The sequence below is a fragment of the Scomber japonicus genome, chromosome 24 (assembly GCF_027409825.1).
Source record: "Scomber japonicus isolate fScoJap1 chromosome 24, fScoJap1.pri, whole genome shotgun sequence".
In the NCBI taxonomy this organism is placed as follows: domain Eukaryota; kingdom Metazoa; phylum Chordata; class Actinopteri; order Scombriformes; family Scombridae; genus Scomber; species Scomber japonicus.
The window spans coordinates 10,114,642-10,138,910 of NC_070601.1; the positions used below are offsets into that span (position 1 = coordinate 10,114,642).

Below are 24,269 nucleotides of genomic sequence, written 5' to 3' on the forward strand. Positions count from 1 at the left end.
CTTTATTTAGCTTCTTATTCAGAAAACAGCTAAACTGGAATTTTAATACATTTCAATTTGGATGTATTTAGGAACATACTGACCATGGCATATGTGATAAAACACATGGCTTTAACCGCATTTTCATGGACAAAACAAAGAATTTTCTGCTCAGGCACCCCTACCAGAGGTAGGTTTTTTATTTGAGTCAACTGCAAACACGCTAATAATAAACACATTTCTGTTCAGGAAGTGCTGTTACTCATTCTTAAAACTCCTCACCCTCCTCCTCTCCTTCACCCTCAACAGAGTCCATCCCAACTTCCTCATAATCTTTCTCCAGAGCTGCCATGTCTTCTCTGGCCTCAGAGAACTCTCCTTCCTCCATACCCTCACCCACATACCAGTGGACGAAGGCACGCTTAGCGTACATCAGGTCAAACTTGTGGTCAAGTCGAGCCCACGCCTCTGCAATAGCAGTGGTGTTGCTCAGCATGCACACAGCCCTCTGGACTTTGGCCAGGTCTCCACCGGGGACTACAGTGGGTGCCTGGTAGTTGATACCGACCTTGAAACCAGTAGGGCACCAGTCCACAAACTGGATGGTGCGCTTGGTCTTGATGGTGGCGATGGCAGCATTCACATCTTTTGGCACCACGTCACCACGGTACAAAAGGCAGCAAGCCATGTATTTTCCATGCCGGGGATCACATTTTACCATCTGATTAGAAGGCTCAAAGCAGGCGTTGGTGATCTCAGACACCGTTAGCTGCTCGTGGTACGCCTTCTCAGCGGAGATGACAGGAGCATAGGTGGCCAGAGGGAAGTGGATACGAGGGTAGGGCACCAGGTTGGTCTGGAACTCTGTGAGATCAACATTAAGGGCACCATCAAAACGCAGAGAGGCAGTGATGGAGGACACGATCTGACTCAACAGCCTGTTCAGGTTGGTGTAGGTGGGACGCTCAATATCCAGGTTCCTACGACAGATATCATATATGGCCTCATTATCCACCATGAAGGCGCAGTCAGAGTGCTCCAGGGTGGTGTGGGTGGTCAGGATGGAGTTGTAGGGCTCTACTACAGCAGTGGACACCTGAGGGGCAGGGTAGATGGAGAACTCCAGCTTGGACTTCTTGCCATAGTCTACAGACAGACGCTCCAACAGCAGAGAGGTGAAACCAGAACCGGTACCACCTCCGAAGCTGTGGAAGACCAGAAAGCCCTGAAGACCAGTGCACTGATCAGCCTGAGGACAGAGGAGCATTGGACATTGATCAAGTAGAAGAAACACAGGTTTGTTATTTAGATGATTGAAACCTATTAGTGGGAATTAGAGCAGATAAACAGTTATTAGAACATAGAAATATAATGTTACTTAAAGCAATGGTTCGGCGTAATTTCGACCTAGCATCATATGCACCATGAGGTCTATCTAATCAGGGCCTCAGCCGTTTCTTTTCATAGTGGAGTTAGAGCCATCAGCCGAATGGCTTAGTACAGGCGCTAACGGGACCACCAGTGTATCTTGTAAATTACCCCACTAATAATGCCTGGATTGTTATCAAACTTCTATAGTAGTACAAATAGGGTCTTTACTCATAAATCGATGCATTGAAAAGTTTGTAAGTACACCATGAGTTTATTAAAATAAACACTTACCTGATGGCTTTTACTCTGATGCTACTGCTAAAGCTGTAAACATCGTCGAAATATCGTGATCACTGAAATACCTTGTGGTCTCGCGAGACACCTACACAGCACATCTAGAGATCTGTGCGTGATTGCGCGATATTACGACTTTACCCACCAGTTTGCGGATTCTATCCAGCACCAGGTCAATGATCTCTTTCCCAATGGTGTAGTGTCCACGAGCATAGTTGTTAGCAGCATCCTCCTTGCCTGTGATCAACTGCTCAGGGTGAAAGAGCTGGCGGTATGTCCCAGTTCGCACCTCATCTAAAGAGACAGGTTCAAAATCAGTCAAGGGTTTGACTAAGCAAAATCAAGAAGGTAACTATGGTGTCTATATTAAGTCAAGAGTTTACCGATGACGGTGGGCTCCAGATCCACAAAAACAGCTCTAGGGACGTGCTTTCCTGCTCCAGTCTCACTGAAGAAGGTGCTGAAGGAATCATCTCCTCCTCCAATGGTCTTGTCGCTTGGCATCTGTCCATCAGGCTGGATCCCATGTTCCAAGCAGTAAAGCTCCCAGCAGGCGTTGCCAATCTGGACCCCGGCCTGACCCACGTGAACTGAAATACACTCACGCTGGAGGAAAACAGGTCATTTGTAATGTAAAGAACAATAATTTGAATAATTTGACCTCAATGGCCACATTTAGTTCTTGTTTGGGTTTTTTTGTAAGACAGTGCACTTGTGTTTATATATATTTTTTTCTCTATAATGCTACTTTTCTGCTCTATGCTACATGTTACTCCCGCCACCGTTATTTGAGCTGCACCATGTTGAGCGGCACCATGTTGTCTCTAGAGTCGACTATTATTAACACTGAAGAAACAAAAATATTATCAAGCTTCACTTTATCTATAAATGTAACAAACATGAAGCTGCTCTACGCCTTAACGCTTGACTTTTCTTTCAGCTAACATAGCATTATGCTAGCCTAGCTTCAACCTTGAGGCTACGTTTTTGGCAAATAAAATTCGGCCAATTTAGTTTAGTTAATTGACGGCTAAGTAAAACAACTACATATGACAACTTCACATATAAACTCACCATTTTCCTCAAGGCTTCAGAAGATAATAAAAGACGCTGCTGGCTCGTTGCTTCAATAACAATTACCAGGAGTTAGCGTTGCCCCGGAAATGCGCTGATGATTCTGATTGGTCGGCAGGCACACGAGCCCTTATTCTATTGGCTAAATTAAAACAGTGTTTGTATGAATCGCTATCAGTTGCTATGACGACCCTTCTTCTTGATTTAATAAAATACATAGAATACAAAAGTCATACTTCAAAAAACAATGCATCAAAAACATACATTTCAAAACATACATCTTATATATAAACATGACATCAGATTCATCATCACATATATCATAATCAACAGCACTGTTCAAGAATATATAGTAATAAGGTCAAATAAATAAATAAATACATAAGAAATCTTAAATTTTTTGTACCAAAATTGGCATTTTATAAATATTAACAGGTTCAAATAACATCAAGGAAGGACACACCTGTTAATAAAACCATCACGAAGCTAAAAACAGTTTTTTCCTTACAGTAAATGTTTAATATTATATTGTTGATTCAGAGTCTGAAGAGTAATAACTCTCCATTTAGAGTGAGACAGTATTCAAATCACCTCCCCTTCTCAGATATCTAATCTAGTGATTTAACACATTGAGACTAGAAATGTAATTGATATCTCTTTCATAAAGTTATCTGCTTCATTTGTGGTTGAGGCAAAGTGCTCTTATTAAACACAAATCTGTTCTGGTCAGAGAGGTCAAATGATACTATCTGCCTGTTTTATTCATCTCATGAGATGAAAGATGTAAGATGTGTGATTTGTAAGCTGTTGCAAGTTCATATTTAGGTTTTATATGTAAAAGATTTGCAATTTCCCCTATTACTCTCCATGATTTACTGCATTTAACAATTGCCATTCCCCAAACATTGCATCCCACTACATTTATTTAACATATTTTCAGATTTTAAATGTATATGTGTCTATTTGTCATGTTTCAAATGTATGAGTTGTTTGCAGTCCCATCTAAGAGACATTTCACAAAAATACAATTAAGTTCTGAATATAAATCCAAATGTATGTAGCACAAGTTTGTTCCTCCTTTCTACCAATCTATCACCTCAAAACCCCTCAGATGTATCTTATGACCCTTACAAAGCTGTTCAAACAAGCTCTACCTCGAGCAGCTATAATAAATTGCTGCTCAAGCATTGACTGAATTTATTTAACATGTCGGTCAGCCTTATTTTCTGCAAAACCAATACTCTTCCTGAGTACTTCTTCCACCACTGGGATGTAGTTTGATTTCATTTTAACACAAAATAATTTAACCTTCAACAAAATGACCTGTGTTTATCTGTATCAGGAAGCATCTGCCCTCTTATGTGTACTAGAGCGGTACACTGTCAGCTCCCAGTCTGCTGTTTGTGACTGAAACTGACTTCTGACCTCCTTATAGGATGGGAAGAAGAAAGAAAAACACATTTCATGGTATCAGTGCTCACATTATTATTCCCTGTCTAATATTTAAGGCCATACATTTATTAGAATAAAACTGGTATTAAATAAGTAGACAAAGCTGATACATTACTATCATGTTATATCCAATGACTGTAGAAACAAAAGTACTCTGTCATGTTTAATACAGTAATCTGGCAAAAACAAGAAGACAAAGAATTTGTATGTACATTCAAAACTTTATTATGGAATACAGTGTAGAAAGCGTTTTCCCAGTCAATGCAAATGGCCTGCACAATATTACACAGTGGAAAACAAAACCAATATATAACCCACAGAAAAAAGATAGAAAGAAAATCCTGCTTCCTCCTCTACTCTACTGCCCTCTGTTGGGCTTCTAATGAGCACCCTCTGAAAACCATGGACCCACCCCACTGCAGCCTCCAAAATGTACATGTCACCCACAGCTTCCTCATAGATCTTACTCCAGACGTATTAACCGAGTGAGAGGTCACACTGTATTTCTTTCGATGTAATGTTGAGATGGTGGACTGTATGAGGATAAAGGTTGAATGAAGGGGGGGGAGGGGGACTCTTGCCTACTATGCTGTTAACTTGGATTTACTTCAGAATAATATAAGCCCTGCTTTCACACAACCCCCCACCCCGAACTGGCTCTAAGCTCTCTTGATGGTGAACGCCTATCATCTATATACAGACTACAGTGCTCCGCCTCTGAGGAGTCAAGTGTGCATTGATGGCAGAGAGGTGAGCAGCATGCCTGAAGGGAAAGGAAGGCGAAGGAGGGAGGTGGAGGGGAGGTGCTGGGGAGGGGGGGGCGGTGAAAATCCATTACATATATATATATACAGACTGCCTGCCTGGCTATCCATCCAGAACTGCAAGTCACTTCCTCTCTACCTTGCCCTTCTCCTTCCTCCTCTTCATCCTCCTCTCAGAACTCCACCTGTTCTATCAGCAGAAAGCAAAACGATTACAGAACCCCCACCCCCACCAATTCAAAAAAAAAAAAAAAAAAAAAGACGGCGTCGGCTTACAACTGGACGAAACACCAGACTGAAAATGACGAAACACACTCACACACGCAGAGATAATTCTAACCCCCATGCCTCCTATTTGCCCCTTCCTGCTCTCTCTAACCTTCACTCTCACATCTTGCCCTTTTGGAAAAAAAAAAAAAAAAACACAAAGAAAAACACTGTAACATGAGTCGAACAAAAAAAAAAAAAAGAAAAGCAAAAATCAAACGGGGTGATGTCTGAGAGCCCCCTCTACTCATAAGGATTTCCAAAACAATATATTTCAGTGAATGATAATATACAAACAGAGATGAAGCCAGCCCCCCTCCTGCAGCTTCAGGAACGTAGCATGGTTAAAAAATAATAATAATAATAATAATAATAATAATAAAAGAAATGAAGAACACACTTAAAGTCCAAAATCACAGATCTCTTTTAAATGTGTATTTTACATGATATCAAAGCAGAGCCCGTTCATCTAGATTTATATATATTTTTCATCATTGTTTGATGTCACGTGATCACGAGAAGATACTAAATGTACAATCTTGCTAGAATGACAATCTATACGTGAGAAAGGATCTCGAGGGAGAGAGAGCAGCGTTAAAGATCTTGTTATTTTTTTTGTTGTTTTTTTTTCCAAATCCTGTTGTCATTGTTGTCATGCACTACATAGGAACAGCTAAGACTTCAGCATTACTTCAGTACATTACACGCAATTTAAAAAAAGGACTTTACATCGGTTGACTTCTTTTTTTTCTTTTTTTCTCCGTTTTCATTCTTTTTTGAAAAACAAAATTGGAAACGATAGAGAAAAAACTCGAAAATAAAAACAGCTCATTCGGAATACATAATTACTACTGTTGTCGTCGACATATTCATTATCGTCATCATCATCATCATTATCAGCGTCTCCAGATATCCTCAAAGAGCCTTGTGTGACTTAACACAGCCCAGCTGTCGTAAGAATGCGCAAAGAAAAGAAGGATGGAGGGAGGGATGAAGGAGGAGGGGGAAGGGGGGGGGGGGAGGGAGAGGAGGCTCACTTATACTCCAGTGTAGACTGTAGAGTGAGTGCAGTAGTGGTGCAGTAGGTGGAGAAAAGCTGGGCCTCATTTATAAAAAATTTTAAAAATCACATTGCTTGATTTAAGCCTATGTTTCATAATGTGATCATTATGAAGAATATAATCAAATGAACCAATGAACATATGGTGAAAAAGTGTGCTTTCAAATGATTGATTCTGACAACTTCATTCATCAGCTTGCAACCACTTTTTATAAATGAGGCTCAGACGGCCGGAGCGCATTAAAATCCTACTGATCAGTGGCCAGATTTGCCTACACAAGTCCACACCTAAAATCGTCCCAAGCCAAAAACTATACACTGGCCCTGAATCAGTGCAGAGAGAACGCGCTTCTTTCCCCCCTTTGGGTTTGTTTCGATGCACTGGGCAGGGCTTTGACCATACATCAGCAGGCCCAGACGGAGCAACATATAAAACCCCCCTTTCTTTAATTAAAAAGGCGTCTTGCTCCAATAAAGTGAACAAACTTGGTGCAAACTGGCTTGGCCACGGTGTCCGCCCAGGCAGAAAATGAAAGAAACCCTGGCTACAGTCTGTTACAGTATGCTTGTGACTGAGTATTTCAGTCACTCAATGATCTATGCCACACTGCCTTTTTGGAGACGTGGGAGAGGGGGGGTAGGGAAGGTGGGGAGGGGTAGGGGAGGTGCTTGCTGTTTGGGAGGAGATGTATGTTTATGTGTGTTTGTGTTTGTGGGTGTGTGTGTGTGTGTGTGTGTGTGTGTGTGTGTGTGTGTGTGTGTGTGTGTGTGTGTGTGTGTGTGTGTGTGTGCATGTGTATGTGTGTAGATATGACATTCTCCTCAGTTCTGCATCTGCTCAAAGAACTTGTAGGTTGGGTTCTCGTAACCGTTCTGTTGCATCTTGGACAGGTGGCGCTCCTCGGGGGTGACGGCAGCATCCACCTGGAGGAGAGCCAGAGGGTGAGGAGGGAGGTAATGCACGCACGCACGCACGCACACACATACTCGTTCAAGTATAAAAATAAAAATAATCTAAACATTCTACAAATTGAAGACATTTAACGACCTTTTTAATGTTCCTGGATGTGAATTTAAGAGTAACTGACAAAGATAGAGAAATAAAGCTGCCATAACCGCTGCATTTTTAATTAAACTGCTAATGGAAGTTCTGAAATGATAAATGAGGATAATTAGAAAAGGGAAAGCAGGAAATTAATTGGTAACGGGTGTTAATCCAATTATATTTAGTGAGAAGATACAACCAAAAAAAAGATTTTTGCTATGTTCTGTATATTAATGACTTTTTAAGACTGAAGGAACTCATACATACACTGATAAAAACACATATACTGTGCTGTACTGAAAGACAGCATGCACTTACATGTGCATGCACGTGCACATCGTCGCACCCCCACACACCAGATTGACTGCTGCACAGAACAGCTTGTACACAGCACACGCTCACAAACACACAAACACACACACACACACACACACACACACACACACACACACACACAGGTCAGCTGTTTGTCACCTCAATGACTCCATGGTGGATGGAGGTGTACTGCTTCTTCCTGAGCATCACCAGGGTGATGACGATCACGGTTGCTATGACGACGCCTCCGACCATCAGGCCAATGATGGCGCCCTTGTTGGAGCCCACATCCTCAGCGAAGAAGACCTAGGAGGAGGGGAGGGTGGGGGGTGGAGTTGAAGGTCGGACATTTGTCAGGTGACCAGTCAGTCACAACCAAAGTTTAAACCTGAGCATCATAGATAGAGCATAGAAATAGCTGTCATGTTTCTTCTTCTAGGAAACCAATGAAGGAACAAAGGTGCACCACAAACCACATGGACATAACCATGTCTGTAAGGTGACTCATTTCTGAAGGATAACATTCTGACTTTAATTCCTAATGTTGGTCTCATGTGATTTACAGAAAGAGCACTACATAAAGCAGCCCTGATGGAGTATGACTCAGCTCAAATGTGACGCAGTCCTAATACACATGATTACTTTTTTTTTTTTTTATTCTCTCCCCCAACCCCTCACAAAATCAAATGAAGCCTCCTGGTTCTCTGAAGGATTACTACTGCTTTGTGGATCTCATTTTTCACACAGCACAAGAATAAATAGGAGCAAATGGCGTCTTCGGAAAGGGCTACAAAATCCTGATAGCTCCACCTCTGTTGACTGTGTGCGCACACCAGCAGGGATAATGGGGAAAGAAACCCAGTCAGCTGGCACAAACTTCAAAACACCACTGTGATCTTTTTAACTACAGATAATTTAACAAAAATGCATATTGACATCTCAGCACTCCCACCTTTGCCTTGTGTCTAACGCTGCAGTGAGTGTAGACTTAATTTTAGGCTGGTGAGTCTCCTCCCGAATAAATCTGCAGAATGCTGATTGGGGTGACTGTGAATACCAAATTAAGTGGTTGGGCTAAGGAGATGCCTAACACACTGACTGCTCATAGTGAATGCAAGAAATGTGATATGTAATAAAATGTAGGGATTAACGGATTAAAGCCTTTAGGTGAGAGGAGTAAGGTACACGGATTTGGATTTGACTGAGTATGGATTGAGGTTTTTATGCTAGTATTACAATATCGAAAGAGAATATTGAATGAGCGCAAAACTGGGTTAGAGTCTCATAATTTTTAGTATAAGAACTTGTAGCTGACCAGAAAAATAGATAAAAGACAAACAGGAAACAGGAAACTTAGCTCTGATATAAAGGACAGAGGATTTCAAAAGAGCAGACAAGACTATACGCATTATTGCAGTTGTCTCCATGGACACCTGTCTCCATGGCGACAACCTTGGGAGTTTACCACGAGGACAAAGTGGAGCCATGGACATGAGTGTTGATTGTGTGTGTGTGTGTATGCTTAAGAGGGGGCAGAGGGTGAGCCTGCATGTGTCAGTAAATGCATCCTTTGTTCTCGTTTGTGGTCTGCATTCATTAACCTATACCTATAAATAAACCACTGGATTTCAAATGATTTTGCATATCTGTCAGTGTGAGCTTCTCTTTGTTTGGGTGTATATGTGTTTTTATTTTACCAGTTTCTGGTGGTGAACTTCATATTCAGCGCTCTGTCTGTCCTCCGTCTCCATCCGGAGTTCAGGAATAGCTTCCATCTTCATTCCATTCACTGGCAAGGGAAAGAAAAGTACCATCTATTATGGATGGTGACACTTGCTCGCTTCTCTCCTTCTCTTTCTTTCTCTCTCTCACACACTTGCTGAAATCAAACTCGCAGGACCAACAGCAGAGTGTTGGATATAACGGCAGTATGAATTAAATATGGCACGTATAGTGCAGGATAAACAGTATGGATAAACCCCACAGCTGCATCGCAAATCTAACAACCAGCTGGCGCCTTACTGGAGGTCAAGTGGAGCTGACTGTGTGCAAATAATGGCTCAGAGAAAGAAAGAAAGTGGAAAAATACTGTCCTGACTTTCCTTTTAGCCCCTCCTTCAGTACTGTCTTGTGACAGTTTTTTAAGAACAGACTGTATTTAACCTGAAGAAACATTTTTTATTATCCTGAATGATACTTTAACAAAGAAAGCATTGTTAAGGAACAGTACATTATACTGTACTGTTATTGATCATTACTGCTTATATAAGACTAACAAGCCAAAGCACCAGAGTCTCCAATATTGCTATATTATATCTGCAAGTCTTAACCTCAATCCATCTGATGTACATATTCCAAATCACTATAATGCACCAACCTGGCCGTGTAGGAATGCCTCTGTCAAGGTTGGGGCGAGAGTCCACTGGCTCAACTACAGGGAGCGAGAGAGAGCATGGTATCATTTTATAGCACAAGAAATATGAGCAAAACTCTTTTTCCTAGCTACACAAATTTGAGGCAACCCAAATATAGCTGCTGCTCTTTGCCATTAGTGCTTGTGTTATCTATAGCTGAGTGCTGCAGTAAGTACCCTGGTTTTCAGTGTTGGGCTGGTTGAAGCTCTCGGGGTGGATGAAGCCAACTCCTCCCAGGCCCAGTGAGTCCTCCTGAGGCAAAAGGTCGGTCTGTCCGTCTCCGAGCTCCTGATCGGGCATCAGGGCATCGTTGCCGTAGCTCACTCTCACGTCCGTCTGCAGGTTGGCCAGCTGCTGGGCCATCTCCGCCTGCTCCCTCTGCAGGAGCTCTGATTAGACACAATGAGGAGGCAAAAAGAAGGTCAAAGGAGACAAACGAAAGGATGACAGAAGAGAGCAAAATGTGGAAAGAGGAGAGGGGTTATCAAACTTTTTTCATTGAGACAATCAGACAATAAAAGAATGAATCATTTTTCTTTTTCTTTTACAGTAAAAGAAAAAGGACATAATCTTTAAAAAGGTTGATGATTCATATTTCTACTTAAAATAAAAATAAAACTTAAAATAAAATATCCAATGCAATGAAATAGACAGATCAGAAGGGTCAGACAGCCTCTAAGAAATGTTCAGCTCAGTTTTATTAAAAAGATCTAGTACCTAGTAATAACTGAATGGTGCTTTTTTATCTTCTGTGTATGTTTGTTCTTATGTGTGTGTTTTGCCGGGCAGTACAGACTGTGACAGTCTCAGAGACAGAGACACAGATGGCTGCGTGACGCATGCAACTCCACTAAACCCAAAAACCTGCAGAAACCTCGCAAATACAGGGGAGGGAGGGAGGGAGGGAGGGATAGAGGGATGGGGGATTTATCTTCTCAGCAAACAGTTTCATTTGACTCTGAACAGAAGAATTAGGCCAAATGGCTCCAATGGCCTTATCAACAAAAAATGTTTTTTGGGGGGGCTGGAATTTAGAGCACTCAATCCCTCTGTTACATGTAACACAATCAGGACAGTGTGTCTTCCTCCATATCTCTCTCATTACGGGGTCAGGAGACACACAGTGAGCAGGATCTAAAAAAATCATATTCATACAATTCTTATCACTTTAGTGCTTTTTTTGCCTTCATTTTTCATTTTGTATTTTGCTCTGATCTTTTCACTTTTAATTGCTTCAATAAATTCACCAAGAGCACCAGATATGTGTGATGCTTCAAACTGAGTGAAGCTAATAGGAAAACATGATGTCTCAATGGGGCAAAATGACAAACACTCACCAACTTGGTCCTGGATGTCATCAGCCACACCTGGAACCTTGTAGAGAAGTCCCAGAGACTGGTTCATACGCTCCTCAATGACACGCAGGTGGGTCAGCACCTATCACATACACAAGCAGATCCAAGTTAACAGCAAACTGAATAGATTTACTTAAATGTGTGGAATTGATCACCAGAGATTTGTGGCATGTGTGTGGTGGTACCTGAGGTCTGATCTGTGCAGCTTTCTTAGGATCCACCATACGGACGTGTTCGAAGTGTTTGAGGGTGTGCTGCCTGTCCTTCTGCTCGGCACGCACATACTTCTTGAGCAGGCTGAACACATGACGGGGCTGCAGAAGACAAAGAGAGAACCAGACAGATGGTTAAAAGCAGAGAAAGCACGTATGATGTGTTCCTGGACAGTCTGGATCTGAAAATACACTTTTAGAATGTATTTATTTATTTATTTATTTAAGGATCCTGTTTACTACATATCATTTATTAAGTTTATTAAATGATCTCAATCCAAATCAGTTAGTTACACTGTTTCTTTTCAGTTCTCTGTGCTGTGAACCAGAAGAGGAGGTTAAGTTATAGCCATTCCATGACCTCAGGCACCAATCAGATGTCTCAAATGCTTTAGTTTGAGTTCTGTGTGAGTCTATTAAATATTTACATGCAAGTTTAGTCAGGATATAAGAAAATAATTCATACACTGCAATGCAAAACCTTTGTATGACTTTACAAGGAATGTACTGAATAAAAGGCTACATTTGTTATGTATATTTACACAGTGACAAAACATAGAGGCAAAGGACTTAAATTATTCATGTTTTGCAACAGGTCAGACAAAAGGACTCATAAAAATATCTCACTTAAAAATAAACAAAACAGAAAAAGGAACAAGATGAATACCAGAGAATCTTAAAAGCAACTATAAAAAGGTGAGAAATGTCAGGAGAACAGTCAGCTCTGCAGGAGAATAAAACTTATTCCTTTGATCATTAAATACTGTCAGTCATCTGCATCTGTTAAAGGAAAAGAGAGCAGTGCTCCATACCCTGGGTGGGTCTTGCTGCAGGGCGGTCAGGTAGCTCTCCAGAGCCAGGCGGCGGCGGTCGTTGAGCAGAGCCTCCACTCTGGCCATGTGGGTCTCAACCAGCTGCTGCCTCTCGCTGGCTGCCTCCTGCTCCAGTGCCTCAACCTTCTCCTGGAAACGCTGCATATACATACACACACACACACACACACACACACACACACACACACAAACACGCATAACACAACATGCAGGGTGATGAAGGGGCACTGAAAACCTTGCATGGTTTATTATATGTCCAATATATGCATGTCTTACCTGGATGACAGCCTTCTTGTCAGGGCGTGGAAGATTCTTGGCCTCCCTCTCAGCCTCCTCCCACTCTCTCATCACCTAGAGTACAAGACGAGGAAGGAAAAACATCAGATTTTGCCAATCTCCTTTATCTTGTTGCATGTTCTATCACAGGTTCATTTTACACTTGAGTGAAACATCTTATTGCTCTTTGTGGAGAGGATGTGATCATCGCATGACTGTCTCAATGGAGGAGAATCTGACAGTTTACATGACTATGAAAAGATAACATCTGGGCGACAGAGGAGTAAACATCAGATCCTTTCCAGTCTGGGTAAATAATCCTTTCAGATTGAGCACGTTGATACGACAGAGTTTCTGCTTTTTAAATCATGGAGGTTTATATGTTACGTAAAGAAAAATCACCACATTTTGGTTTCCTTTTTTCACTCCCAGCATCTCAGAAAGATGACTGCACATCCTCTCGGCTCAAATCCTCTCTGACTTACAAGGTGAAGTCGTTAATTCACCTCAGGCCTTTTACCAGAGACATGACCTGACAGAGTTTGTAAGGATGAAGTCAACTGTGTGAAATCCGAAGATGCTGTGTGCCCGTAGCTACCCGTGATCCGGAGCGGTGCACAAACTCTGGCGAAAGAAAACGTCGCTCTTAGCTCTGTGCAAGGTTGTTAGTGTCCTTGTGTTGAGCTTAGGAAACTGTTGCTGTGGACCATCTGGCTTTCCACCGGTGAGCGAACCGGGTGATTAAAGAATACAATTAATGTAGAATTGGCTCCGTCGGCTCACCCGGGAGGGATTAACAAATGCACCTATTCTTTTTACTTGCCACACCTCTCTTCCCTTCAATTTCTATTCATAGAAATATGTCTGTTCTCTCCCTGCCACAAAGACAATCCTCCTCTCTGCTTCCTGCATAGCCACCATTATTAATTCATGTGTGTGTAGTGACTGCTAAATTAAAAAAACCCTCAACAGTCAAAGTATAAAAACCCTACATTCTTCTTATATCCTTATTTCCTCATATACTCCCTTTCATTTCTTCCACTCTCACTCTCAGTCAGTACCTGGGACATCCTTTCACGGTGTTTGGCCTCCAAGCTCTCTTTGGCCTTCTGGAAGTGGGCGTGTTCGTTTTCATCGGCAGGCGTTTCCAGGTAGTGGTCTACGGCGTCGGGGGAGCTGGGCGTGGCTGTGGGTACTACATGAAAAGGGAAAGAGGAGACAGTGAGTTGAAAAGACTTTTAAGTGAAACATCTTTTTTACTGCTACTAGCTCTATTGCCTCGGCGCACACACAAACATGGAACACAGGGCCCAAACATGGGTTAATTGGGTTAGGGTGAGATTGTGAGAGAAAGAAAACCAGATAGTAGCTATAGCTGGAAGCCAGCACCCTCCAAAAGCAAACAAGTGAATGCCTCAGATGACCCACAGTCTCTTTGTAGAAGAGAGACAAAACCCCTCTCTCATTTATATAACTTCATTCAAAGCGTGATACGGCTCTCATGCCAAAACAGTGGTGCTGAGATTCATCCTGTGTGCTCAAGAGCGCACAATGAATTGAGGTTGCACCTTCCCGCAGGGTTGTGCGCAGGTGTGGGCTTGTTTATTTGTGCGTTAGATGGTAAAATCTTCTTGTTCTTGCTACTGCTGCTCCCTCTCTTCATTCATTCTCTAGCTTGTTTGACCACTGCTGCTTTCTCTCTTGCTGGTGGTCGCACTAACATGACTCAGGGAAACTGAAAGCAAGGTTGTACAACTTTAGTGCTACGTGGTAAACACAGTTCTTTTCCCCTTTTGCCGTCTTCAGTGCGATCGCAAGCTTATGTGATTGACCACCGCAGCGTGATGTCAGGTGGTGTATCAGAAAAAGCTTTACAGGTTCAACTTCTCCCACTGCAGGTTTTTTTGCTACACTCCATGCCTAAACACACTACCCCTATTCAAATGAAAGAGAGGGCGGGCATTTTTCCCACAGTGCCAGATGTATTGTGAATGTAGCCTTACCTGTCAGTAATATAAATGGATTATTTATTGCGTGTAACCCTGATTCAATAAGTGGAAAGTTGATTATCTTTCACAAGTATGCCAGTAAAAAAGGGTTGGTGGTGTGTATGTGTATGTGTGTGTGTGTGTGTGTGTATGTGTGAAGGTCGCACGGCATGTGAAATTGGTTATGTCTGATAAGAGCGCATGACTGCACAAGACACAAAAACAACGACGGGATGTTATTCACTTTGACCTAAGCCCAGTGTTCTGTCATTGTCTGTTCCTCGATATAATTTAAAGGATCAGTCACCCAAATTACTACACAGAATATTTCGTCACTTACGCACATAGTTTTGGTTTTATTTACTCAGGTTTTGAAATATCTGTATTTGAGATGAACGCCATTATAATGCAGGAAAACAATTGGAAATTGATTGGGTCTGTTGATTATCAAAAATAATATAGTTTGTGAAAAGGTTTCTGTTGATTTTTTAAACTCCTTTCGCTTTAGCTGGAGACAGAAATGTCAGAGAAAGACATATGCACATGCCTAAAATATGTTCCTTTTGTGTCATTTTGGTAACTATTAAACCCCTGTCTACTATATTTAAAGTGTCAGTCCAGTTATTATTTTTTAGACTTTCAAATTTCTAAGTGCTATTAAACATTCACTGCTGCAGTGTTTTTAAGAAATCACAGCAGTGTCATTTATAATGAACAATGTATTGCATTGCTCTCAAAATGCCCCACAATGGAATAAAAAGACAGTACCCATAGCATGCACACTACTTTCAGCTACACATCCTACAATAGATATGTAAGACAGCTTTATGACACTACACCCATCAGATGGTGCAAATGGTAATAATTCACGATCATAAGTGTCTGAAATGTCAATGTCAAAGAATTTTTTTTATGTATTTATTACTTTAAAGAGTGAATAAGATGAAGTTTTTTTTAGAACTTTTGTGACTATTATCCACATAACTTCTCAGTCCCTCTGTTTATTTTGGGCAAACCACTAACGTTACAACCTAAAAATAAAATGCATCACTTGCTGAGTGCTGAAGGACTTTCCCAAGAACTTTCTAGAATAGCAAAAGCTTTTCAATAAGTGTGCAAACACTGAATTAATATTAAGTTGCACCAACCAGCGATACAGAGCAAACACATAAAAGTGACTTAGTGCTTAATGAACATTACATGGATTATTATTGTAAAAATGCTGTGTTTATTAAAAAAAAGCCACTTCAGCAAATGGCAGCCATGCTGGGACTGCCTGTGAATAGGCCTAACTCTTAATTGCCCACACAAGTATAGAGTGTGTTTTTGTGTGTGTGTGTTGGTGTAGTGGCGGGGAGAGAAAAGACACTGCAGCACTTTCTCACCTCCACTATACCAAATGGAGCAGAAATCTCCAACCAAAACACACATGCTCATACACCCACACATCTAAACACGCACGCTGTGGTTAAAATGAGATCAAAATATAGGAAGACAGAGATGGCGTGGGTCCTTTTTGCTGCAGGGCGGATCGTGCACATCGTGACTGGGACGCACACACGCACACGTTTGCACACACGCATATCGAGCAAGGTCACTGAACCTTACACAACACTGAAATCAGCATTACAGCCGAACATTTAAACTGCCTTCCGCTTCCCGTCTATGGCACACAACCCCCACTTCTGCACACACACACACGCTCACACGCACACAAAGTCTCCTGGCAATGAAAAACATGCCAGGGGAAAAATAGGATCGCAATCCAAGAGTGAAATTCAATCAGTTGACTTTGTGATCACATCTGGCTTAAACAGAGAAAGGCCCACTGAAAGGCACTCTGTCTTTTAAAGTCTTCATTATTAAGAAACTCTAATGGCCATACCTGTGAACAATCAGAAAGAATCCATCCTAATCATTAGTGATTGTCACGATCTGATTAAGAATGCGGGTATCCTCTGAGAGTGCATAATGATGTATTGATGACTTTCTCATTCCTATCACCTTGGAAACATTACAACGTTTTCAAAATAGCAGCCGGCCAATTTGACATCAGATTTGAAAGCAAATGAAACGAATTAGCTGAATTTTCTCAGTGAGAGGAACGGAATAATGTAAGCAAGCCTGCAACACGTCAGGGATGTGAGGGATAATGTGCAGCAAGGTGAGGATTACTGCTAAATCATTTTACACCTCATCTATATGCTAGAGGAACGTACAAGCTTATACCCGTGAAATGACTGTAATCATAGAAATTACTGTAGTTATTGTAAATGCTCCAAAGGGCAGCATGTACTGTCATGTCTGTTATGACTGTCATTCAACCTCTAGACAGAATTTCAAAATCTGCACTAACATGAATCCTTTGTATCTAACAATGGATATTAGGGCATAAACAATTTGTAAATACTTAATTTTAACAAGCACCAACAGCTTCAAGTCTTTTCTGAGGATTCACAAAAGCCATGTGGTAACCAGTGTTGCTTTATGTAGCTATGACGTGAACATAGCAACTGCTAAAAGCTAAAATAACATAGATCCAGTGTTGCTAAAACTAATTAATTATGAAATGTAAATGTGCCTGAAACACTAGAAAGGTTGGCTAGAAGGACTGATCTGATCATAGCAGTAAAGGTTACAGTGTGTGTACGAAATGATCAAGTTGGTGGCTTCAAGAACCCACCAAGGATTACGGTAAAATTAGAGTCTGTTTTTAGTAAAAACACAATTATGTGCTTGATGAACGCACACACAGACTGGGAGGAAAAAGAAAAGGTTAGCCAGAAATGCTGACATATAGGGAACGTCTAGAAAAGAAGCACACCAAGCAGGAAACGTTTGAGCAGCTGTTAATATCTGGTATCTACCACACAACGAGGATAAGTAAGAGTTAAGAGACAAATCGGAGATGGAGACAACATATCAGACCAGTGAGCTGCTGGTTGAGGTTAGCTCCTGTCGGCAGGACTTACAGACGCTGCTGCAGACAGACAAGCAGTACTCCTCTGACTCAAAGTTATTCCTGTTGCCTCCACAGCCGCCGTAGATAAACTGAGCACAGCGGCCTTCCTCACGGTCAAAGTACCAGCGGGGCAGCAAGGCCCTACATGGACCAGTCTCAGCATTGGCCCAGCACACCTCTTGGAGGACACACGCACACATACACAAACACACACACTGGTCATCATTCACAAAGCTGTACCTCATTGCCTCAAAAGTCTCACATTCTTTGCTTAGATGTCAAGTGTGTTCACCTGTAAAATAAACCACTTAAATTTAAGGACATGTTGTAAAATCATAATAATTGATTTTACATAACAGGGTATCTGAAGAAAGCCAGGTTTACTCATTATTAATGCTACAATTCATGCTGAAACACCAATTGAGCATGAACATGAACAAAAAAAAAAAAAAGCTGGCACAACCAATTCTGATTGTAATGCAACATGGAGCTAATGGAGCTCATGAAAAGCTCGGCCAGTTATCAATACACAGTGAAATGTGCCAGAAGTGTGAAATGATGAATGAGCACAATAAGAAAAATGAGGAAGCAGGAAATTAACTGATGAGGCGCAGGAAGTTCAATTGTGCTCATCAAAGCATACAAAAATGGGAAAGGAAAACATGTTTTGCATGTACTTAGCTCCTTGCCCATTAATCTAAAATGCAGAGCAAAGTCTCACTACATTATATAAAAAAAAAGATTTCTAATCCTTTATGAATTAATGTAAAAGAATTTCCTAATAAGCTCCAGATACCCTGATAATGACAAAATAAGAGACATAACTATATATACATAACAAGAGAACCAAAATTGCACACACACACACGCCCACGGCAGAAATGCTCCTCACCCCTGACAACCTCTTCCACAGACTCGGTGGTGGTGGTGGTGGTGGTCGTCATGGCAACGTTGGTGGTGGGCTCATCGGCGTCATCATTGTCGTCGAGCGTGTCGACAATGTCTTCGTCTCCCTCCTCCTCCTCTGCCTCTTCCTCCACCACCTCCTCGTCCTCCTCTCCGTCTCCGTCCTGGTCGTTATCCAGCAGGTCCTCCTCATCCTCCTCCTCCTCTTCCTCCTCTTCCTCCTCGGCCACTTCCTCCTCCTCCTCCACGTCCTCCTCTACCACAGATGGCCTGGTTTCCTCTTGCTGCTCCGTTGGCTCTGGCTCCCGCACCATACTGAGAGAGAAGGAGGGATGGGTAGAAAAATTGTGAGGGGGAGGGGGGAGGAAAGGAGACATGGGGGGGGGGGGGGGGGGGGGGAATGTGGAAAGATGAAGGTGAGAGAGGGACCAGAGTGAAAAGACATATGGAGGGTATAAGGGCAAGAGGTGACAGAGAAATAGGGATGATGAAATGAGGAAGACAGTGAGGATGAATGAGGAGGAGGAAAGGACAGAAACTATTACAACCAGCCAGCGGTTTGCTTTCAAGGAGAGAAATTCTACTCTCATGGCAACGTTCAAAATGTGGCAGCATCTATAATCAACAGAGCACTGATGTATTACTCTGCTGCTGCCTAGCCCTCATTTATCTGTGTGTGTGTGCGCGTGCACGTGTGTGTATGAGGGTACCTGTTATCAGAGTAGTCAGTCTCCGCTCCACCCCACCAGACATCGGAATCATCGGCGTCCTGCTCGGTGCTGTCAGCGTCACGCTCCGCCTCGGCGGGGCAGCACACAAACTCCACCCCTCGGAAACGGTCGATGCCGCACGGCAACAGCATCCCGTAGTCGTGGAGGTTCATGGTGCGGTCTCCGCAAGACTACGCAGGGACCGAATTGAAAAGACAGACGAGGAAAATCGATCAGTACTTATTTTTGTCATTGCAGCAGTGTGAGTGTGTGTTTTGAGTGTACTCACCTCCTTGGCTACAGTGTGCCAGTGCAGGTGGCTCTCACACTGGTCCATGCGCTCCTGATGCAGGAACTTGCACTTGTCAGGAACGAGCAGGGCGTCACTCACAAATTCTCCCACTGCAGCGTAGACAATATCCATATTTATATATAATTCATACGCAACGGGCAGCTTCAGCCCAGCCTTCTGACTAACTAAAGACACATTTCACACAGCACTGATAACTCCCTTGTAGCACTGGTTGCTATGGTAACACTTGTAGTAACTAGAGCAAGACAGCCAGTATCTCTTCAGTTGTAGATGTAGGCAACTCTGATCATTTCTGTGTCTTTTTTACTCTCAGTAGTTTCATACAATGTGATCTTTCAGAACAACCTGTCAGGACCTGCTGTCTTACTACTGAGGCTGCTGCAAATTGTATTGATATCTTACGCAATACTCCTGCAGATATGTGCTATGTTAGATGTTACTGGAGATAGTTATAACAGTGAAACGGTAAACCAAGTGCAACCCTTGACACAGTGGCCCCGTTAAACTTGAAAAAGATTACTTCTAATGAGGCGCCTCCCTGGAGTAGCGAAGAAATTAAACAATTAAAAAGAGAAGATGGGAAAAGAGTAAATGAATGGTCAATTATCACATATTCTTTGGACAACTGATGATTTCCAATAAGGCAATTAAACATGCAAGGCAAGTACGCTTTTCAAAATTGACAAGTGGCAACCCCAAAGTTCTTTTTTCAACCGTTGACCGTTTAATTAACCCTGTTTTTATGAAGTCTGGCAATATGTCTACCAACTCCAAATGTGAGATATTTGCAGTCCACTTCAGAGGTAAAAACAGACAGGCACAATTAGATCAGATTTATGTGAATGTCAGCCTATGAATTTTAACGCCACCTTTGTTTTTATGTGAGGGAACAGTGGAGAAGTTTGTCCTGATTGATGCTATGGTGCTCGGCAAAGTTATTTCTCAATTAAAACCAGCAAGCTGTTTTCTAGATCCCATTCCCACATTCTATTTTAAAACAGTTTAAAGCTTTTTCTGATGAAGATTTACTCAACTTCATAAACTATTCTCTTCAGGAGGCACAGAAATGTTCATAGCTATGCAGTTGACATAAAGCTTTACATTGCGGAGTCTCCTGATGACTCAGGTCCAATAAATGCCCCTCTGAACTGTATTATAGATATCAAATGATGGACTGCAGATACTTTTCTTCAGCTCAACCAGGACAAAACTGATGTCTTTGTTTTTGGTATTAAAACTGTGATAGAAACTGTAAGTGCTGGCAATAAGCTCCTGTCAGCAAGTTAAAAAAACCTAGGAGTGATCTTAGTTTTAAAACTCACATTAGAAACAAAGCTAAGTATGTATTTTATCATCTTAAGAACGTGGCCAGACTGTGACTGTTTCTCTCTAAAGCCAACACAGAGACACTAATGCACATTTTATTGGTTACAAGATTGACTATTTTAATACTCTACTTTCTGCTCTGCCTAAAAACAATATAGCTCAATTACAATTACTTACTCAGCTTCATGGGTGTTGCTAAGGACCAGAAAGAGAGCAGATATTACACCAATTTTACGGTTCCTAATCGTAATCCTCCAGACAAATAAAGTCTGATTGTTTGATTGACTATAGACAGTGACCTTTACTTTCACTTTCTTTCTTTCTACTGGTTTCTACTCCTGTGAAACATATACTGGACTCACCCAGGCAGCGGTAGGGCACCACGATGTGCAGGTGACTGCGACACTGCTTGCGCCCCTTCTTGCACCAGTTCTGGATGCTGACTGGCTGGTTGGCTTCCACTACATTGGTAATCTGGAGCTCTGGGTACACCTACACACAAAAGGATTATGTATTATGTATAATGGTCGCCCGTCTTCTCATGAACAATACTGTCACCCCACACCACACCACTCACTCACCACTTCCCTCCCTCCCTCCCTTCCCCTCCATGGGACCCCAAAAAGAAAGTACCAGATTTAATATAAAAATGTAATGTTTAGGTGAAGAGAGAAACTAAAAAGTGGACTTCATCAGCACTCAGACTGGAATTTACTCTGACCTCTAACTGTGAGGTCAACCTTGGTCTTCCTGATCAATTATTTAGTCTTCAGTAACACATTCCCCTCCCTTACTTTTGGGAATTTAGAAGAAGCGTCTCTGTTTTCCTGTGTATTTTCATCATTGTGTTGTTGCAGTGCTCCTTGATGCAGTTTCTGCCTGGCAGACTCAGCTGTGTTTACCTCCATGTTCCTCTCAGCCATGCATGACATCTGCCTCTGCACAATTTTCTGAGCTGACTTGTCATCCCTCTCTGAATACCTCTCCCCTCATTCTTTTTCTTGACACCTCCTCCTCCATCCCTCTCCTCTCCCTAGGCAGAGGGAAAATAAATATTTCCACAACCTTCTTCTTGGTTCCTTGTCGCACTCGCCTTTGCCAATTCGGCTCTTCCATTCAGCTGTGAGTCGGACATTTCTCCAGAGCCTCTCCACTTTTCCTTTTGACATTTGAAGTTTAAAATGCTGTATCTGAATCTGGGGCATAAAACTGATTTGCTAAGCATTTGTTTGTTAATACTGGATTTCTTATCAGCGATAACAATGGAAAGATGAACTCGTGTTCCTTTGAGCCTGTCATACATCCTTTTCAGAGAAATCTCATTATGCATCACCTCCTCTTATCAGATAACTTCCTTTTTTATCATTTCTTTCTTACATAGTGCATTAACACAGTGATAACCTACACTGCTAGAAAATTCCCCATTGAAATGTGGTTTTGTGGTTATAGGGGAAGACCGCTTACTGGGGAAAACAATATTAAATCACAGTTCCTCTGAATTCATGGCCATAAACAGCATTGTGTCTTGTGGAAGCAAGTGCTCAGAGATTTCTTTGGGCTAGAAAAGAACAAAAAAGTTCAGAGAGTTGCATTTACATATTTGGCTGTACTGGGTTCACCTTGCCTAATTATAAGCCAACTAGAGCTCATAAAGAAAAGTCACATGGACTTAAGCTGCTTGTTTTCTGAGCAGAGTTTTGGAATTCTGTTGTCTGGCCAAATTGGGGATTTTGGTGAAGAAAAACAGATCTGCTTGAAGACTCAGTAACCTGAAGAACAAATACTTCTGCCTCCTAGTACAAACAGTGCTTTGTGTTGTGGGGTAATATACTAGAGCTGGGTTAGATTGTAAAGAAGTCACATTTCTCTCAGAAACTCACATCTTCAAGCTGTTTCTTTTCATAACACCTTAATTGAAAGATTGATCTCACTTGCCTTAACATAGTGATATAAGACAATGCAGAAACCAATTCAATATTGTTTGATGAAGTCACTGCACTGCTACCTGCTCAATCGCTGTAATTTGCTCTGAGAGTGTCAGCTTAATAGCTAAAATGTAAATTATCCGACCCAAAAATCCAACTAGAATGTCACAACTATAAAAAAAATGATCATCTGGGCTTATTGCTCACTCAGAACAAAATAAACACTGGGTAATTACAGCTTAACTATTCAATATATCATAGCATACGTAGACAAATGAGAGTCAAGCCATGACTGGTATTGAAAATGATGAAACTGGGTTAACTCCAAACTGAATTTTGTACTATTATTATTTCTCCAATTTGGTCCTGACATTCAATATCTACATTCCCCACCTTTTCTACACCCCTCCAGGCTGAAATGATTTACTACAACACATACAATAAAGATTCATATCAGCGTTAAAGCGTTGATTAATATAATCATGTAGAAATCAGAATTAATTCATTCCGCAGGGGAAATAAACTGTTGAATTTATAGAACAGAAGGTGAATATTTTACACACACGCACACACGCACACACACACAAACCCTTTACCTCCTGGCAGTACTGCAGGATGCCCTCCTTGGTGCCGATGCAGCTCTTGGTGCCCGAGGGGTCCGGTTCCCACTTCCCACTCTGCACGTTGATGTGCATGTTGAGTTTACCGCAAAACATGGCCACCTGGGGCTCTGCCAACAGACCCATTGAAACATCTGTAGGCACCTAGAGGTGAGGAGAGACAGACAAGAGAGAGAGAGACAGAGAGAGAGAGAGAGATTTAATGAGATATAGCACTCATATTAAGCTGCTTGAGCACTTGTGCTGAGAAATGCAAGACGGATGCAATTAAATTTTATTGCTTAGATAGAAGTGGGGCTGGGAGAGGAGAGGTGATTAGTGTTAGATGAAAAGTAAGATGAGGTGAGCTGGTTTAAAACGACAGGAGAGGAGGGAGAAGAGGGTGAAAAGAGGTAGGGGGGAAGGGGGATGGGATGGGGTGGGGGCAAGTATCAAACAGATTATGGAAAGAAAGAAGAGGAGGAAAAACCAAACATGCTTCTGTAAATCATTAGCTTTGTAGGAATACATTTCCTCAAACATCAAGCCTGAAGCAAACCAATGCACCCTCTATTGTGTATGATGTTCGGCTACAAGCACGCACACACACACACCCCCACTCGACTGCACTGTGCTATACCATTTATGGGTACGGCATAAATCTCTGAGCACCATGTAGACTTTTTTTCATACTTTTCCAGGACAGTATGGTGTTTATATAACCCTCTGTGTGATTTGTTTTCGGCTCATTTCTCTCTGTTAGTGCGGCACATATTGAGTACAAGAGCAGGTTGGTTGCAGGCAGAGAGGGGAGTGTGTGTGTATGCAA

General features: G+C 41.9%; 3 protein-coding genes across 4 annotated transcripts in view; all 3 read right to left on the reverse strand.

Moving 5' to 3' along the window:
- adamts1 (ADAM metallopeptidase with thrombospondin type 1 motif, 1) overlaps window positions 1-24,269 on the reverse strand; it is an 87,800-nt gene that overhangs the window by 29,420 nt on the left and 34,111 nt on the right. The window lies entirely within an intron of this gene.
- LOC128354408 (tubulin alpha chain-like) lies at window positions 205-2,188 on the reverse strand. Its single transcript, XM_053314647.1, has 3 exons — window positions 2,028-2,188; window positions 1,790-1,938; window positions 205-1,228 (listed from the first exon to the last, which is right to left on the reverse strand). Exons 1-3 carry the CDS (start codon window positions 2,146-2,148, stop codon window positions 248-250), a joined length of 1,251 nt encoding a protein of 416 aa, XP_053170622.1. The 5' UTR covers window positions 2,149-2,188; the 3' UTR covers window positions 205-247.
- The window catches only part of appa (amyloid beta (A4) precursor protein a), a 35,266-nt gene continuing 15,368 nt past the window's right edge, over window positions 4,372-24,269 (reverse strand). Inside the window, exons 2-17 of one of the 2 annotated variants that reach the window (XM_053314640.1) lie at window positions 23,438-23,605; window positions 21,279-21,408; window positions 19,567-19,679; window positions 19,278-19,468; window positions 18,554-18,882; window positions 17,672-17,839; window positions 13,773-13,906; window positions 12,712-12,786; window positions 12,415-12,573; window positions 11,576-11,704; window positions 11,373-11,472; window positions 10,212-10,424; window positions 9,999-10,052; window positions 9,319-9,410; window positions 7,781-7,927; window positions 4,372-7,185 (exon numbers count right to left, since the gene is read on the reverse strand). In XM_053314640.1, the coding sequence (XP_053170615.1) occupies window positions 7,084-7,185; window positions 7,781-7,927; window positions 9,319-9,410; window positions 9,999-10,052; window positions 10,212-10,424; window positions 11,373-11,472; window positions 11,576-11,704; window positions 12,415-12,573; window positions 12,712-12,786; window positions 13,773-13,906; window positions 17,672-17,839; window positions 18,554-18,882; window positions 19,278-19,468; window positions 19,567-19,679; window positions 21,279-21,408; window positions 23,438-23,605 (2,304 nt within the window). In that variant the 3' untranslated portion in view covers window positions 4,372-7,083. The remainder of the gene's footprint in view (window positions 7,186-7,780; window positions 7,928-9,318; window positions 9,411-9,998; window positions 10,053-10,211; window positions 10,425-11,372; window positions 11,473-11,575; window positions 11,705-12,414; window positions 12,574-12,711; window positions 12,787-13,772; window positions 13,907-17,671; window positions 17,840-18,553; window positions 18,883-19,277; window positions 19,469-19,566; window positions 19,680-21,278; window positions 21,409-23,437; window positions 23,606-24,269) is intronic. The other variant, XM_053314641.1, reaches the window with a different exon arrangement.